At 50.6% G+C, this 16115-nt stretch overlaps 1 protein-coding gene across 1 annotated transcript in view; it reads left to right on the top strand.

Moving 5' to 3' along the window:
• The window catches only part of RUFY1 (RUN and FYVE domain containing 1), a 44195-nt gene extending 28080 nt beyond the window's left edge, over positions 1–16115 (top strand). Inside the window, exons 11-18 of the mRNA XM_032464898.1 lie at positions 776–943; positions 7003–7100; positions 8565–8684; positions 9093–9222; positions 10568–10662; positions 12080–12128; positions 14020–14097; positions 15433–16115. Of these exons, the coding sequence (XP_032320789.1) occupies positions 776–943; positions 7003–7100; positions 8565–8684; positions 9093–9222; positions 10568–10662; positions 12080–12128; positions 14020–14097; positions 15433–15579 (885 nt within the window). The 3' untranslated portion in view covers positions 15580–16115. The remainder of the gene's footprint in view (positions 1–775; positions 944–7002; positions 7101–8564; positions 8685–9092; positions 9223–10567; positions 10663–12079; positions 12129–14019; positions 14098–15432) is intronic.

Here is a 16115-nt window from a genome sequence, read left to right as displayed (position 1 = left end):
GTTGCTTCTGTCCACGCCTCTCACACGCATGCGTCAGCCTGCTCTTAAAACAAATGAGTTTTTTATGCAAATGAAGTTTTTAACATGTGAAAAAAATACCCAAAAAGAGTCAGAAATTATTCCTTAAAAAAAAAAAGGCTTAAGTCTACCACTCATTTCTGCATTTTTCCCAATTTTATAAACCTTCAGGGATCCCTGTGAGCCCAGATTCCTGGTTTCTCTGACATCACAGCCTCGGGTCCGTTTATCTCCAGCCTCGACTGTGTGTCAGTGACCAGTGTGTTTTATTAAACCGAGTTCTTACTCCTGCTTCATTTCTTTGCTTCTTTGCAAGGCCGTAGGAACACTGTCCTGAGTTTTCCAGGACAGAACCATTTCAAAATGGTTGCACCTTTGTCGCCATCAGGCAGCAAACCACTGCAGAGATTCTAACACCGCAGCACCAAACCAGCTTCTAGCAGTCGAATAAAAGATGTACATTCTTCCAGACCCTGCATGGTGATCTCAGGTCTGAAGAGTGCGGCGTGGTTGCTGGAACTCTGGGCTCACGTTGCCACCTTCCAGCTTTGTGCTGACTGGATGCAGAGCCAGTGTTCATTATAAAATGAGAAAAGGGAAAAACCTTAGTCTAGTTATGCTCCAGACTGGTCTTCTTCCAGACGGACTTGTCTACATTTTCCTAACGCATTCTGGTGATTGCCCCAGCTCCAGCCGTGGTTACGTTCATTCCTGTGATCTACTTTAATAACATTTTCCTTGTTAATATCCTTCTAAGGAACTAGAGAAAGAACTGGAGTTACAAATTGGGATGAAAACCGAAATGGAAATCGCAATGAAGCTACTGGAAAAGGACACCCACGAGAAGCAGGACACTCTGGTGGCCCTGCGCCAGCAGCTGGAAGATGTCAAAGCCATCAACTTACAGATGTTTCACAGAGTTCAGGTGGGGATTGGCTGTGTGTCTGCATCACAACCTGGTTTCCGGCTGCTTGTCTCCGGTGGTGGAGCGTGTCCCATGCTGCCTTTCCGGTTTTAGGTCACTCTTCCTACACAAGGAGAGAGTAGACACAGCAGTGAGGGCCTAGCGTGTGCAGACCTGGTCCTAGGCCGTCTTACGTGTTACTGTATTTCTTTTATTTGAGTCTCCCAGCAGTCCCTGAGATACGTTTATAAAACGGGGGGAAATGCCAGTGACAAGGCAGAATCGAAGGGCTAAGTCACACGCGCCTGGTGGCCCAGTCCATAAATAGAGCTGAAAACCGAACTGTGCCTTTTCAGTCCAAACCTGAACTCTGCCTGTCATATCGTCACTGCCCCCTTGCCTTCTGTTTCCCTCTACTTCAGGGACCACGTGTTTGCCTCAAGAAGTGGAGAAGTGGCTGAAGGGTATGTGTTAGTATTGCCTTTTCAAGCTTTGCCAGTACGTTAATCTTGCTGAGTCCCCAGGCCACACAGCCAGCTGGCTGCTCCCATCCCTGGGCATTTCAGAGCAGTCGGGGGAGCTAGCCCAGAAAGGGCCAGTCGCGCCAGAGTCTAAAAGGCAGCACCTAACCACTGCGATGCTTTCTTTCCCAGAAGCCACCCAGAGGGATACCATTCTGTGTCCTCAAAACTTTTCTTTTTTTGAAGTTCTGTTTCCTATTTTATTGCTAAAACAATCCCACTTAGAGGGGCTGGGGGTATAGCTCAGCGGTAGAGCACATGCTTAGCATGCACAAGGTCCTGGGTTCAACCCCCAGGACCTCCACTAAAAAAAAAAAATACACACACACACACACATATACATACATACATATATGTATGCATATGGTTCAAAACAGTCCCACTTCCTTTTCCATAGATGTGGTCTCACTCTTACTTATAGTAACATCTGTGTCAAAGATAATGTGAAAACAGTACAGATAAGTTGTGTTATTTTGTCCTATCTTTTTTTGAACTATTGCATAATCAATATTATTGTAATAGCAACAATGAAAATTGAAGCAAAAACAGAAAAGGAAGAAAAGAGTTTTACTATCTAAATTTTTCATGTTTTCTTCTGGTTTTGGTCGGCATGTAGACGTACACGTTAATGCACGTTAGGGGAAACTAAACTGCTGTGGTAGCTTAGCAGAGCCTGAAACGGAGCGGCTCAAACACATGGAAGTGTGTGTGTTACATAACAGTTCCCAGGAGAGCAGTTTCTCCGCCCGCAGTCATTCAGGGACTCTGACTAACGGCAGCCCCAGCTCTCAAGGCCACTTGAGCTGTCACATTCTTGCCAGTGGAAGCGGGCGGAAAGCACAAGTCTGGAGCCAGGGATTTGCTCTCAGGCAGTGAGACAGCAGGTGCACACGTCGTTCCGTCCAGTCACATAGGAAAGGGCTGGTCAGCAAGGCCAGGTCCGGCTGCAAGGGCAGCCTGGGACTGTTGCTTCTGGACCACAGGCCAGGTGAAGGGGGTGGGCAGGGGGAGACAGAGTTGTCTCCACTGCAGTCGGCCCCACCGAGCTGCCCCCAAGTCCATAACCCCGGCCGAAGGGCAGCCTCCTCCCCAAACCCACAAGGCCTGTGTCCGAACTAGAGGACCAGCTGTCTGTCACGGTAACCCGTCGGCCCAGGATAAGCTGGTAGAGCGCCGAGATGCCTGTTGGGAACGAGGAGACAAGGGACACACGGGGCAGGCTCTGGACCGGAACCGTGAAGGCTGCCCGGGGCACCCAGGGCTCCATTGCTCAGCATGTCTGGCTACCCTGCTCTGCCTTCTAAGGAGCACGTTGCCGACCCCCAATGGCCCCGAGGCCACCATCATCTACAGTGCATGAGGGTGGGCCCTGGGGACCAGGCCCGCCTGGTGGCTGCACAGCTGTGGCAGCCAGCTCCCTGCCGGTATCAGGCTGCTGGCCTGGAGGCTGCACTAGGGGTCCAACAGTCAGGTATTTTTCGGACCAGACTGGTGGTTTCTTGGACATCAGTTTCCCTCTGTGCGAGCCTCTGGTCTGCTTGCGTCCGCCTGACCTGTGTGTCCATGACCACAGTTTGTCTATTGATTAAACGCAGCTCCCACCCCGGCTCCATTTCTTTGCTCCATCAGTCCCTCTTATGTTAGTGGCGGGTCACCTGGAACAGCAGCTCGTGGTGGGAGGAAAGCAGCCGACTCTGATCTTCGCTGCAGGACGCCACAGGGCCTCCACTCTTCTCTCAATCAGTTAGAAAACTAGTTGGCTTTTCTAACCCGTGAGGACCCTGCCTTCGGGCTCTCTCCCTGTCCACCTCTCCCTGCAAACCCCTTGCTTACAGCACATCCTAGCATTTCGAGCCCTGGCACGGCTGGCATCAATTCCATTTTCTGAGCTTGGGCAACCGACAGTTTGACTAAATGTTTGCCATAACCAGTAAGGGTCACCCGCTTACCAGCTTGTAAGGTCTGCTTTGACAGCGCCACACACCTGGCTGCCAAGTCAGCGCTGCACACGCTGGATTCCCGGTGGCAGCACCGCCCCCACGTCCCTCCTGGCGCTGCTGGAGTTCTAGCATCCTGTGTTCACTTCATACCCATTTTTCCCTCTGGGCTTCAGATGCAGAAGATTGAGGCCATTGTATCCCTCCGTTATAATAAAACACTTCTCTTGTTTCCTTATTCCTTATGTCCCCTACCCCTATTCCCATTCTCTTTCCTCAAGGCTGGTATTCTAAGGTGTCCTTTTTATTCGTATCTTTTTATTTATGTTGTCATTCTAAAAGCATGCTGCATGATTTTCAGGACGTGCATTTTAATTTACAGAGGTAGTGTGGTGCTGTGATCTCACCCTGTTCCTTACTTTCTCTGTTGGCGCTGCATCCATCCACGAGGCTGCCTGGTGCTGGCTTCTTAGCGCAGTTTGGTTTCCCAGCGTGGGCACCCACTGCGTTTTCTTGCCTGTTCCCCCAGTGATGGGCACCCGGTTTTCCTCCCCTGCACTGGCGCAGGCAACGCCCCAGCGGCTAGCGCACACTTCTCCCTCCGGATCCTGGGCGGGTCTCTTTGGCAGATGTGATGCGAGTGCCCTGCCAGCCAAACTCTCCCTTTGTGTCCTTGGTTTGCATAAGCCCAGACACATTGCTTTCCAGGAGAGCCGCACCAACACACGCTCCCTCCAGCCGCGTCCAGTGGTGCCTGGATTGTGAGGGTACAGTTGTGCTGGGGGTTGAACCCTGGACCTTGTGCATGCTAAGCATGCCCTCTACCACTGAGCTCTGCCCTCCCCCCACAACATCTTTTATTTGTAGGCTTTCTGATGATGGCCGTTCTGACCGGTGTGAGGTGATACCCCGCTGTAGATTTGATTTGCACTTCTCTGATAGTTAGCAGTGTTGAGCCCGTTCGCGTGCCCGTTGGCCGTCAGCATGTCTTCTTTGGAGAGACGTCCACTTAGGTCCTCTGCCTCCTGTTTGATTGGGTTGTTTGTTTGTTGTTGTTGTTGAGCTGTATGAGCTGTTATTGTGATAATCATGTTCTTTTTCTCCCTTATTTATGCAGCAACTTATATGGATAGATTTATGGTCCTGGAATCCTCCTTGACCGTGATATATTTAATATACTCTTGGCGGGGAGGGCGTATCTCCAGTGGTAGAGGGCGCGCTTAGCATCAATCCCTGGTACCTCCATGGAAAAACTAAATAAACAAACCTGATTACCTCCCCCTGCCTGCATAAATAAACAAATAACTCTTGATGCAGTTAGCCACTATGTTATATATATTATCTATGTGTTTGTATGTGAGATGGACCTCGAATTTTCTTTCCTTTTACTAGCCTTATTTGGTTTCAGAATCGAGGCTGAATGGGCACTACAGAATAAGCTTTCCTGTTCACTTTCTTGGGAATAACTCATTTAAGATAGCAAGTATCTATTCTCCAGAAGTTTTGAGAACCCATGTTACAGGATTCAGCTGGGCTGGGCTTTGGGGATAGGAGACTGTGGCTACCATTTCAATTTATTGAAATCTTACTAGCCTATTCCTGTTTCTTCTCAGGCCAATTATGGTATATTTTTATATTTTTCCCCAAAATGTGTCTGTGTTTGTTTAAGTTTTCAGATGTTTTAGCTTATAGTTGTTCATAATACTCTTCCAGAATTTTTAAATCTCTTTCATTCAGCATTTTCTTATTTGCGTTTTCTTTTTTTTCTTATTCAGTCTTGCCAGAGGTGTGTCTGTCCTAAAAATCTTTTCAAAGAACTGCCTTTTTTTTTAATATTCTTTATTGTTTGTTATTGTTTCTTATTTCATTAATTTTTTCTACTCATGTTTGTCATTTTTTTCTTATTTCTTCGGGGTATTTTCAATTTCTGAAATGCGTGCTTAGCTCATCTGTCTTATCTTTTTTTAACTTCATAAAATATTTTGTTTAAAGTTAAAAATTACCAACACATACTGCTATAGCTATGGTCCTCAAATTTGGACAAAAGTATTTCTAAGAAGCATGTTTTTCACATTTTAGCATCTCTGAAATCGAGATGCCATACAGTCAAGAGCATGACAGGTTTCGAGCAGCAGTTTTCCCTTTCTTAGTCGTGTGTCAGATTAGGGTGCGTCTTAATCTGGAGTCAGTTGTGCATTTAATATGCCTTGAACACTTTACATTACTTCTCTTCCCATGTTGTTTTTGGTAGAATTGTTTCCTAAAGCAGACGGTTCCTTGATCTCGGCTCTCCTTGTCAGAATTCTGTGCGCTCTGTAACATCTTTGCTCTCGGTAGTCCAGTTTTCCTAGTAGCTTCGTTAATGTACTGTGGACGACTGAAAATTTGAGTATGTAGTGGATATGATATTAAATTGTGAATTAGTGGGACTTATGAAATGTAACAGCGTATCAACATTTGACAATACTGGTACTTGATATCCTGTTAAGGAAATTTGCTTCCAAATTTTCAGCTGGAAAGTCCCTGGAATAACTGGAAAAGAATCACAACTACATGATTTTTTAGATTTTTGGTACGTATGTTAAGAATTGTGAACAAATTGAAATGTCTGGGTACTGATCCTCAAAACAACCAATAAAATCTCAATTATGAAAGAAAAAAAATCAAGGTGCATCTTACACTCAGTGGCATCTTCAAGTGTAGCAAAAAATTGCAGCGTGTTTTCAGTCTTTCAGCTCTAAGCGTTTCATAATTTCTCTTCTGGTTTTTTTAGCTCAGTTGTTTTTTAATAATATGCTATTTCATTTCCAGATACAAGGTATTTTTTAGCTATTCTTTTTTTGTGTATGTCTAGTTTTATTACATAAAAGCCGGAGAAAACAGTCTGTGTACTATTCTTAAGAATTTATCAGGACTTCCTTCTGTCTTCAACCTTTCTGTATCCTTGTATTTTAAGAGTGTCTCTTGTAGATGCACAGAAACATGGTGCTTTTTTGGCTCCCTCCTGGTCACTCCGCATCTGCCGTGGTTCAACGCCTGCACACGGTCGTGGGCATGCTCTAACCTCCACCCGGGTGCTTTCTCTCTCTGAGCCTCCCTCTCTGGCTCAGAGAAGCAAGGGCTAACGTGACCCACCGCGAGAACCCTGCAGGGGTCTGTGACCTCATCAATGTGCCTGGCTCGTGAGCAAAGCTCAGTAACGTTGAGTCAGATCCTACCCTGAAGGTCCTTTTCAAAAAGGGGCAAGGACTGTCCAAACAGAAGGCTTCATTACCTCCATCTTTGCCTGTCTTTATGTTGGTGACGCTGGGAGCCTTGGCCCAGTCTGTCTTCCCAGGCTGTGCAGAAGAGGAGCAATTAATAAAATGCTCTTGAAAGTTACCCAAAAAACTGTTACAAAAGTGCAAGGTGAAGAGTTGAATCCGCTTATATTTTTTATTTAAAAAAAATTTTTTTAACTGAAGTACAGTCAGTTACAATGGTCAATTTCTGGTGTACAGCACAGCGTCCCAGTCATGCATGTACATACACATATTCGTTTTCATTGAATCTGCTTGTAATCCAGAGCAGGCACAGGGGTGAGGGAGAAGCAGAGAATGACCCTCTTTCCTTGCTTTTATAGAATGCAGAGAGCAGTTTACAGCAGAAGAATGAAGCCATCACATCTTTTGAAGAAAAAACCAATCAAGTTATGTCCAGCATGAAACAAATGGAAGAAAGGTAATCACTTCCCCCTGGCAGATAGATATTCCCTAGAAGGAGCTGGGCCTGGAGACCGACTCAGAGTCTCTCTCAAAAGTACAGACAGGTTGGGATGCTTGTCCTTCAGGTCTGCAGTCTAGCCCGGCAAGGGGGCTGGGTTCCCTGGCCTTGCCTAAGCATGTGTTCACTTAATCATCCTTTGGGTTCCTGCACCACATTGTCCCCTCGGGGTCAGAACTATCCGATAAGCTCCTTGTCACTGTCACATTTAAATAATAGGTCAGTAGGGAATCAGAATAGGGTCAAAAAATAGACTCACACAAATAGAAGTAATTGATTTTTTTTTTACAGAGGTGCAAAGGCAGTTCATTAGAGAAAGGATAGTCTTTTTAATAAATTATATTGGAACAATTGGACATCCATAAGCAAAAAAAAAAAAAAGGAACCTCAATCTGTATCTCACCTTTATACAAAAATTAACTCAAAATGGATCACAAATCTACATGTAAAACTTAAAACTATAAACCTTTTAGAAGAAAACAGGAGAAAATCTTTGTGACTTTGGGTAGACGAAGAGCTCTTAGACATGACATAAAACACGTTCCGTAAGAGAAAAGCTTGATAAATTGGACTTTACCAAAATTAAAACTTTTGTTCTGTGAAACACACAATTAAGAGATTAAGTTACAGATTGGGAGGAAATTTGCAAATCACATATCTGACAAAGGACTTGTATCCAGAATATCTAAAGAACTCTGAGAACTCAACAAACAGTCCAGTTTGAAAATGGACAAGAGACGTGAACAGACACTTTACCAAAGAGAACATACTGTTGGCAGATAAGAGTCTGAAAAGATGTCCAGCATCACTAGCCATTAGGGAGGTATGGGTTAAAATCACAGTGTGATGCCACTGCACACCTAATAGAACAGCTTTTAAAAACTTGTGAATCACTATATTGTGTACCTGTAACGTAATATTGTGCATCAACTATACTTCAACTAAAAAAACATGATATGTAAAAATAAATAAATGCCAAACATACTCTCATTATGTGACCCACTGCTGGCTGTCAGCCGTAAAAAGGGATGACCGCTGATACACACGAAAACTTCGATTGATCTCAAAAGATATGCTGAAAGAAGGAAGCCAGTCCCCAAGGTTATATGAAGTATAATTCATTTACTTGGCTTTAGGGGCGGAGAGAGGGTGTGACTCAGAGGGGCAGCACTGAGGAGCTTTGCAGGGTGATGGAACTCTCCCGTATCACCTGTTAGAACTGACTGCGGTGCTGGTTACCTGAGCTTCTGCCTGTGCTAAAAACTCGTGGAACGAGCCACGCCAGGGAGTCGAGGTTACCATATAGTAATTTTTAAAAAGAAAAGAAAAAAATTCAAGTCAGCAAGCATATGCAGAAGAATCGTACCGTACATCATAAGGTTAGATCCTTTCCTTAACAGAGATTTGGTTCACTTGGTCTAGGTTGCAGCACTCGGAGAGGGCGAGGCGGGGGGCCGAGGAGCGGAGCCACACGCTGCAGCAGGAGCTGGGCGGGAGGACCAGCGCCCTGCAGCAGCAGCTTGCCCAGCTGCACGAGCAGTGGTAGGAGCCATGCGGGCAGCAGGGGGCGTGGGAAGCGGGGCGACAGTCCCGCTGCAAAGCCGGCCCTGACAAGGCTAGGATTAGGATGAGAGAAGAGATGTCTGAGGGGTTTTGGCGGCGCAGGTGGTAATTAGGTTTATTTATTTTTAATGGAGGTACTGAGGATCGAACCCAGGACCTTGTGCGTGTCCGAGCTCTTCCCCGTCTCCCCCGTCCCGTAGCTGCTCGGCGTGTGCCTGCGCCAGCTTCCCGCTGCACGTCCCGGAGCAGGTGGCCCGGGGGGAGGGAGCCTCACCTCCAGGCTTTGTTGGAGGGTCTAGATGTTTCTTGTCTAATGACTTGGGTTGTGGATAGTGGGTTTTCCATGAAATTTTATTAAACTAACTCAAGTTTATTCGGGGAAAACAGCTCAAGTCTAGAGAAAGAGCTGAAATCAGAAAAAGAGCAAAGACAAGCTCTTCAGCGAGAACTGCAGCGCGAGAAGGACACGTCGTCCCTGCTCCGAGCAGAGCTGCAACAAGTCCAAGGGCTGAAGAAGGTATGGCGGCTCGTGGGAGACCGCGCGCTTCTAGCGTCTCCAGAAACCTCTGTGTGGGAGCCTCCCAGGGGGCGGCGACCCGCACGCAGACGCCCTCCCCACACCCTGGGGGCGCCTGCTCTGGGAGGAAGAGGCGAAGACAAGTCATAAGCCAGTGAGCGAACCGGAGGGACTCAGTCACGAGGGCTAGGAAGGGACTAAAACAGGAGAACGCCCCCGCCCTGGGAGCAGAGCCTTGAATGGTGAACCGGGGCAGCCACGCGGGGACAGCGGGAAGGGGGAAGGTCTGCCGTAGCGAAGGAGCAGAAGACAGGGCAGTGTGGCTGCGGTGTGACGAGCAGAGGAGGGAGGAGCTCGGGCCGGGAAGGAGACCCCGGCTTCCGGACCTCGGTTTTGTCGTGTTGACTCTGGTAACGGGTCCTGCAGCAATTTGACCCGAGAAAGGCCCTTTAATTCCTGTTGGAAAGTGCCTGAAGCCCCTGGTGGGAGGGCCTGCTAGGCCCAGCATGGGGATTGGTAGGGGTGGGGGAGGTTCCTCAAGAGCCACTCAGACTCGGAGGTGAGAGGAGAGGTCTTCTAGAAAGTTCTGCATCATGGAACACACCCCCTATAAGATTTGAATTACACACACCCTGCAAAGGAAACAACGTGTCTAGCATTACCGGTGAGCCCCAGCACCCCATTGTGAGCCTGCGCTTACAGGCTCGGGGCAGAAGGCCCGGGGGTGGCTGGGGGGACTGCCCACCACTCAGGCCTGAGCCCTGCCGCTGCCCCGGGAGCAGCCCTGAAACCCCGAGTTACTTTTCTGGGGCTTCGCCACCCTGCACCCTCAGGGTGCGCTGGCCCACATCACAAAGGGTGGTCAGCGCCGCTGCCCCCAGCCAGCATCTCTCCGCGGCGCAGGGCCTCCGGAGGGTCTTGCCACTGTCGTCAGGAGGGAGACCCCAGCTCTCGGCCTTCACCAGCCAGCCTTGCTCATTTATTCTCAGGAAAGTTTGACCAGCCTTTTCCAAAACACAGTTTATTCATAAACTAGCTTTGCCTGATGGAAGTCTGTCTTTCTGTAGAAGCTCAGACAGGCAAAGCGCTGTTTGCGCCGCGAGGGTCCATTCTCAGTGTTCCTGCCCCCGTCACTCTCCGCGCCATCCTCCAGGGGCCCACTCCGGAGAAGCAGGCTAGTGAGAGGGAACGCGTGAAGTAGCCCTGCCTTGAGTGAGGTTAATGTGACAAACTGTTTCTTGCTCTTGAAAAACATTCCAACCCACTTGTCGCTGTGATTACTAAACGTTTAAAAAAGGAGCGAGGGGGACTTTGATGTGTCGAGCATCTGGTGCGTTCGTTTTAGGAGCTGCGGGAGCTGCAGGAGGAGAAGGCCGAGTTACAGAAGGTTTGTGACGAGCAAGAACAAGCCCTCCAGGAGATGGGTCTGCACCTCAGCCAGTAAGAACCCCAGCGCCTCCATCTGCCGCTTGCAGTCACACCAGCCTGCCCCCCACACTCCTCGAGCCCCGAACCTGACGAGGTCCTGCCGTCAGAGGCGGGAGGGCCAGGCGGGGAGGCCTGCCAGCTGTTCAAGGGTCCCCTCCCTGCCAAGGAAATGGGCCGCAGGGAAACAGTGCTGTTCGGGGTTAATTAATTCATGAAGAATATCCTTTTTCTGGTGCCCGGAACCCTCATGTTCACTAACTCAGTGTCTAGGTCCCGAGGGAACCAGGTGGGTGATGGGAGGGTTGCTGGCGCGGCCTGCTGCCAGAGCAGAGGGAGTACTGTGGCTTGAGGATGCGAGCCCGCCACGGGGCAGGAGGGCACCCAGCAGGGCCGTGTTCCTCTTGCCCGGTCACTCCCGCGGAGGCCCCGGGTTGGCCACGCCCACCTGAGTGCCGCGCAGGCGCGGTGAGCGGGACAGCTGCCCCCCACCCCCACCCCCGCACGAGTACGCCGACCAGAAAAGGTCCAGAGACGCGAGCTGCCGTGAGCAAAGCAGGCGCACGCTCAGATAGCGCACACTCGTGCACAGCTGTGGGGGTTTCCTGTCTGGAAAGCTGGCAGGTGTCGAGCAGTGCGCTGGGCTGGCGCACAGAAGTATCGAGAGAAATGAGAAAGGAAAACAGTGGAACTCTGGTGGGAATGTGGTCTTTTCAGTGGTCGGACGTGAAGATGCTGCTCGACCGCCATCCTCTCCCACTCTCTGTGTCTTCCTAGACCAGCTCGGGGCTACTGATCCATCACCTTCTGCCCCAAGCACACCTGCCACCTCTCAGGCTGAGTGCCCTGTGCGGCTGCCCCCACCCTGAAGGGAACTCCTCGAGAGCGGGCAAGGTCAGGTGTCCGCTCCTAGGGCGTCCCTGAGACCAAGGAGAACCAGGTGGGAGGCTGGCGTGGCCCTGGCTTGGCACTGGCTTCTTGGGTTTGCAGTGGTGTTTAGAGAGAGAGGGAGGCGTCCTCAGGGCGCCCTCCCCCTTCTCAGGCGGCTAGCACCACTTTTTTCTCCTGCCTGTCCTCTTCACATTGGACAGACAGCAAACAGGGTCAGGGACACACTCCTAGTGGGCACAGGCCTCAGAAACACGGGTGGGCTCTGGTCTTGAGACGCAGCCCTGCACTTGGGGCCTCCCAGCGCTGCTGCCCGACCCAGCTTCAGAATGTCCTTCACAGTCAGGTTGTGCAGGGGTTGACGTCGGGGACACACACCCCTGATGGAAAAGCCTGTTCTCAGATGCCCCTACCAGCTACAGACACGGCTGCCCAGTTTCTCTCTGCTGTCAAAAAGCCGAAAGCTGACTGTGGGTTTACTTGGTAAGAGTCTGGAAGCCTCCCTAGTGAGGCTATGAATGATCTCTCCCTCTCTTTTTTTAAGGTCAAAGCTGAAGATGGAAGACATCAAAGAAGTAAATAAGGCACTGAAGGTACTGGATTATTAATGTTCTTATCATAAGAATCACTGCTCACTGGTCAGCTGGTGCTAATATCCTCACGTGCTCCTAGGCTTTCTCACAGCAGTCGAGTGAGAATGTGTCGGTTGAGGGTGGCTGTTATCACTTGATAGGAGAATGCTGCTCAGCCCTGTAACGTGGCTGAGACGGGGACGCTGACAGGTGGCGGGGAACCTAGGTCCTCTGGTTCCTCTGCAGTGAGCCAGTTTAACATTAGGCCTCAACCACAGGTGCCCCAGTAAAGAAACAAAAAGTGGCAGAAAGAGAGATCCAGGGATTTATTTATTTATTTATTTATTAGTAGCTCCCCCTTATTTTATTTATTTTTCATATATAAACATTTTTATTGAGTTATAGTCATTTTACAGTGTTGTGTCAAATTCCAGTGTAGAGCACAATTTGTCAGTTATACATAAACATACATTCATTGTCACATTCTCTTTCGCCATGAGCCACCACAAGATCCTGTGTATATCTCCCTGTGCTACACAGTACAATCTTGTTTATCTAGTCTACGTTTTGTAATCCCAGGGATTTATTTTTCAATAGTGAGAGTAAGACCTTTCTCTCCAGGGGAGGAACTGAGGCCTCCCTGCCCCACTGAAGTGCCCGGTGCCGTTTCCGGGGGCCACTTAAGCCCTGAGCCGGGCCAAGTTTCTGGACGTTTTGGGGAGGGCAGAGTGGCGCGCAGCACTGAAGGAGAGCGGAGCATGTGGTCCAGGTGACCCTGTGCGGTGCCGGCTGGCCTGCTGGGGCCGGACAGTGGAGAGGAGGGGGTGGATGCTCCGATCCACCGCCCCCCTCCCAGGGCCGTTCAGAGGCCCTACCCCTGCTCCACCCTCCAGCCTCAGCCCCGCTGGGCAGCAGAGCACGCGCGCGCGCGCGCGCGCGCGCGCGCGCGCGGCCGCTTCACAGAGCAGAGACCCTGATGTCTCCAGGCATCTGACTTCCAGGCTCCGCCTATCAGAAGAGGCAGAGTGTCACAGCAGGTGACAGCTGCCTGTGCTTGCAGTTAGCATCACTTTATTTCATCCTTCCTTGTAGACTGGAAATTCCTTGGATGTCTTTGCTGTGAGCTGTTTATGTCCCCTGCATTACACAGAAGTTTGCACAAAATAATGTTGGCTAACAGGGCCAGAGGGGCAATAAAAACCATAAAATGGGACTGCAGGGCCCAGAGCTGTCAGACACGAGGCTGAAAGCCCTGGGCGCGGTGCTGCAGCCCTGTCCTGAGATCCCCCTGTGTGAGAAGGAAAGTGATGGCCAACAGATGGCCAAGGAGCCAGAAAAGTACACTGGGCCCTTGACCCCTTGGACTCCTTGTCCTCGAGGCTCAATCATTCGTGTACCCTAGCTTTCCCGTGGAAAGACCTGCCCACGTTACTCTGAGGATCGGAGCTCAGCACGTGTGGAGAAGGGCTTCCTGTCTCCTCAGCACGTTCCCAGTCTCTCAGCAGGAACTGTCCTCACGTTTTCTGGTCTGGCTGACACGTTGGCCCTCCTCCCTTCTGCCAGTACAGGAGGTACCTTGGATAACGTCTTAGCCAGGGTTGGGGTCATGAGCACCAGATGCTGGTTCCGTTTTCCTTAGCCGGAAAGCATTTAGTGAAAGGGGGTGGGTGAGCCTCAGGTTAACAGGAGAGTGGAGAATCCTGTTTGAGGCCCAGGGGGCAACCTGCAGAGGCTACAAAGTCAGGGTCGGGGACAGTCCTGTGAGGCCACTTCCAGTGGGGAACAGGCAGCCCCTCAAAAGGAAACCAGGCGCTTTGGGAAGGGACTGCAGAGGCCTGGCCGAAGGATGAACACAGCTAAAGGCTCATCAGGGGCCGAGCCATGAACTGGGACTCTGTCCTTTCCTCTTCAGGGCCACACATGGCTGAAAGATGATGAAGCAACGCACTGCAAGCAGTGTGAAAAGGAGTTCTCCATCTCCCGGAGGAAGGTACGTGGGGTGGACCTCCACCCACTCACCCAGGGCATGAGTTGGCGCCCTGCCCAGGTACCCTTTCCTGTCCCGGAGGCCTGTGGGACTAGACCCACCGCATCGCGAGCACGCACCCTGGTCTGTCTCCCCATGCAGATGACTTTTGGGCCCCTGGCCAGCCTGTCACAGGCCTCGTCTCCCCCCTGTCCTCTCAGTGAAGGGCAGAGTTCTTTGGAAGCTGGGGCTGTTTGTGTGCAGAACTGGTCTAGGTGTGTGTATCAACTGAAATTCTTTGTAAGCAACAAGACCAAAGTCTGGCTAAGTTAGGCAAAAACAATCTACAGGGAACCCACGGGCAGCAGGTCTCAGGACAAAGATCCAGGTGGCAGCAGAAGCTCACTGGCAGTCTGCACAGCACACTTGCCTCTGCCTGTGGTGTCTGCCCTCAGGTGCTGGGCCTGGCCTTTTGTCCCAGGTTGACGGGGCAGTGATGGACCAGTTGAGCAGGACAGAGGCAGTATATAGACCCCATGCAGAACAGGGAGCCTTCACTAAATGGAGAATGCCTGCCACGCTGCCGCCACCACCCATCTGCACTGCACGGATGGATGCCTGTTCTCATCTGCCTCGTTAACAGCCTCTCTGTGAAAAAGAGGAAGCAAAACTTCTCCCAGATTCTTGTCAGTGCTTTGCAATAGGCTCAGAGCTAGAAACAACCCTCCTGAGACTGCCTCTGAGATCGTGCTTGTCCCCAAGGCCTGCTGGAAGTTGAGGTCCCACAGGCATGCCTGGCTGTCCCCACACCTGAATGGCCCAGCTCAAGATCCACTGTCTAGCCTGATTGGGGCGGGTTGTTGGCAGAAGTGATGTGTAGAGCCTGGAGGAGCAGGGGCTGCATGGGTCCTTTTCTCGGTGTGAGCCACAGGCCCACGGTTCATGGCAGCCCTGTTTACAGAGAAAGACCCCCTCTCAGGGAGTGGCTGGCCAAAAAAACATTGGGTCACCACCACAGAACGCAGCAGTTACAGGGAATGACCCCAGGCTCTTTAAGTAGTGTGGATTACCAAGTCACTGAGTCAGAGTTGTCAAGTCCAATGAAACACAATTTAAAGAAAAAGAACCTTACTCATGCCAGGATACACCCCTCAGCCAACACCCCATGGATTTTACAGGAACGTAAGTGTAGAAACACAAAAGACGTCTACAAGAACCCCTTCCAAACGGATACGTGCCTCTGGGCTCGGGGAAAGGGATTTTACAGTATTAAGTAAACTGAAAGGCCAAGGGAAGCCGTGGGTGTGCGGGTCCATGGAGCACAGCACGTTCCGTGACTGCTTCTTTTCCATCCTCCAGCACCACTGCCGAAACTGTGGCCACATCTTCTGCAACACGTGCTCCAGTAACGAGCTGGCCCTGCCCTCCTATCCCAAGCCAGTGCGTGTGTGTGACAGCTGCCACACCCTGCTCCTCCAGCGCTGCTCCTCCTCCACCGGCTCCTAAGTGGGGGGTGGGGGCTCGGAGGGCCTGCCATCTGGACCTGTCGCCTGGCCGGTCTTCAGGGGCCAGGGGTGTGTGGGCAGCTTTGGAAGAGTGCCAGATTGTTTGGGTTCCAGGGTGGCCAGGGGCTTGGGAGGCTGGTTTTCCAAAAGAATCAAAGGGAAGAGTAAGATCCTCGCCCGGGCTGCTGGCACTCTGGAACACACGCAGCGTGCAGGGCCAGAAGACGTACACACTGCTCCTTTCCAAACTGTATGGATTCAGCGCCTTGGGACTGAAGCTCTTCCTTCTCACTTGACACCACTGGCTGTGGTTCAGATAGAACTTCGTGGTTTTGCTGCGGTCACTTTTCACTTTGCAGAGAACTGAACTATTTTGCAGCAGTCCCACTAGGGTTGTGAGTAATCAGTCCCTTTCTCACCACCACCACCCTCTGTCCCCCAGTGTGCCTTCCCTGCCTGTCAATTTACAGTTTCACACCCTTGTGAATATCCATCGTTAGCCCTGCAATAAAAGCATTTATTTTTCATTCTGGTGCA

This window comes from Camelus ferus, chromosome 22, assembly GCF_009834535.1.
Source record: "Camelus ferus isolate YT-003-E chromosome 22, BCGSAC_Cfer_1.0, whole genome shotgun sequence".
Taxonomy (NCBI): domain Eukaryota; kingdom Metazoa; phylum Chordata; class Mammalia; order Artiodactyla; family Camelidae; genus Camelus; species Camelus ferus.
Note: the sequence above shows the minus strand (reverse complement) of the source record. Positions and strands in the feature narration are given on the sequence as shown.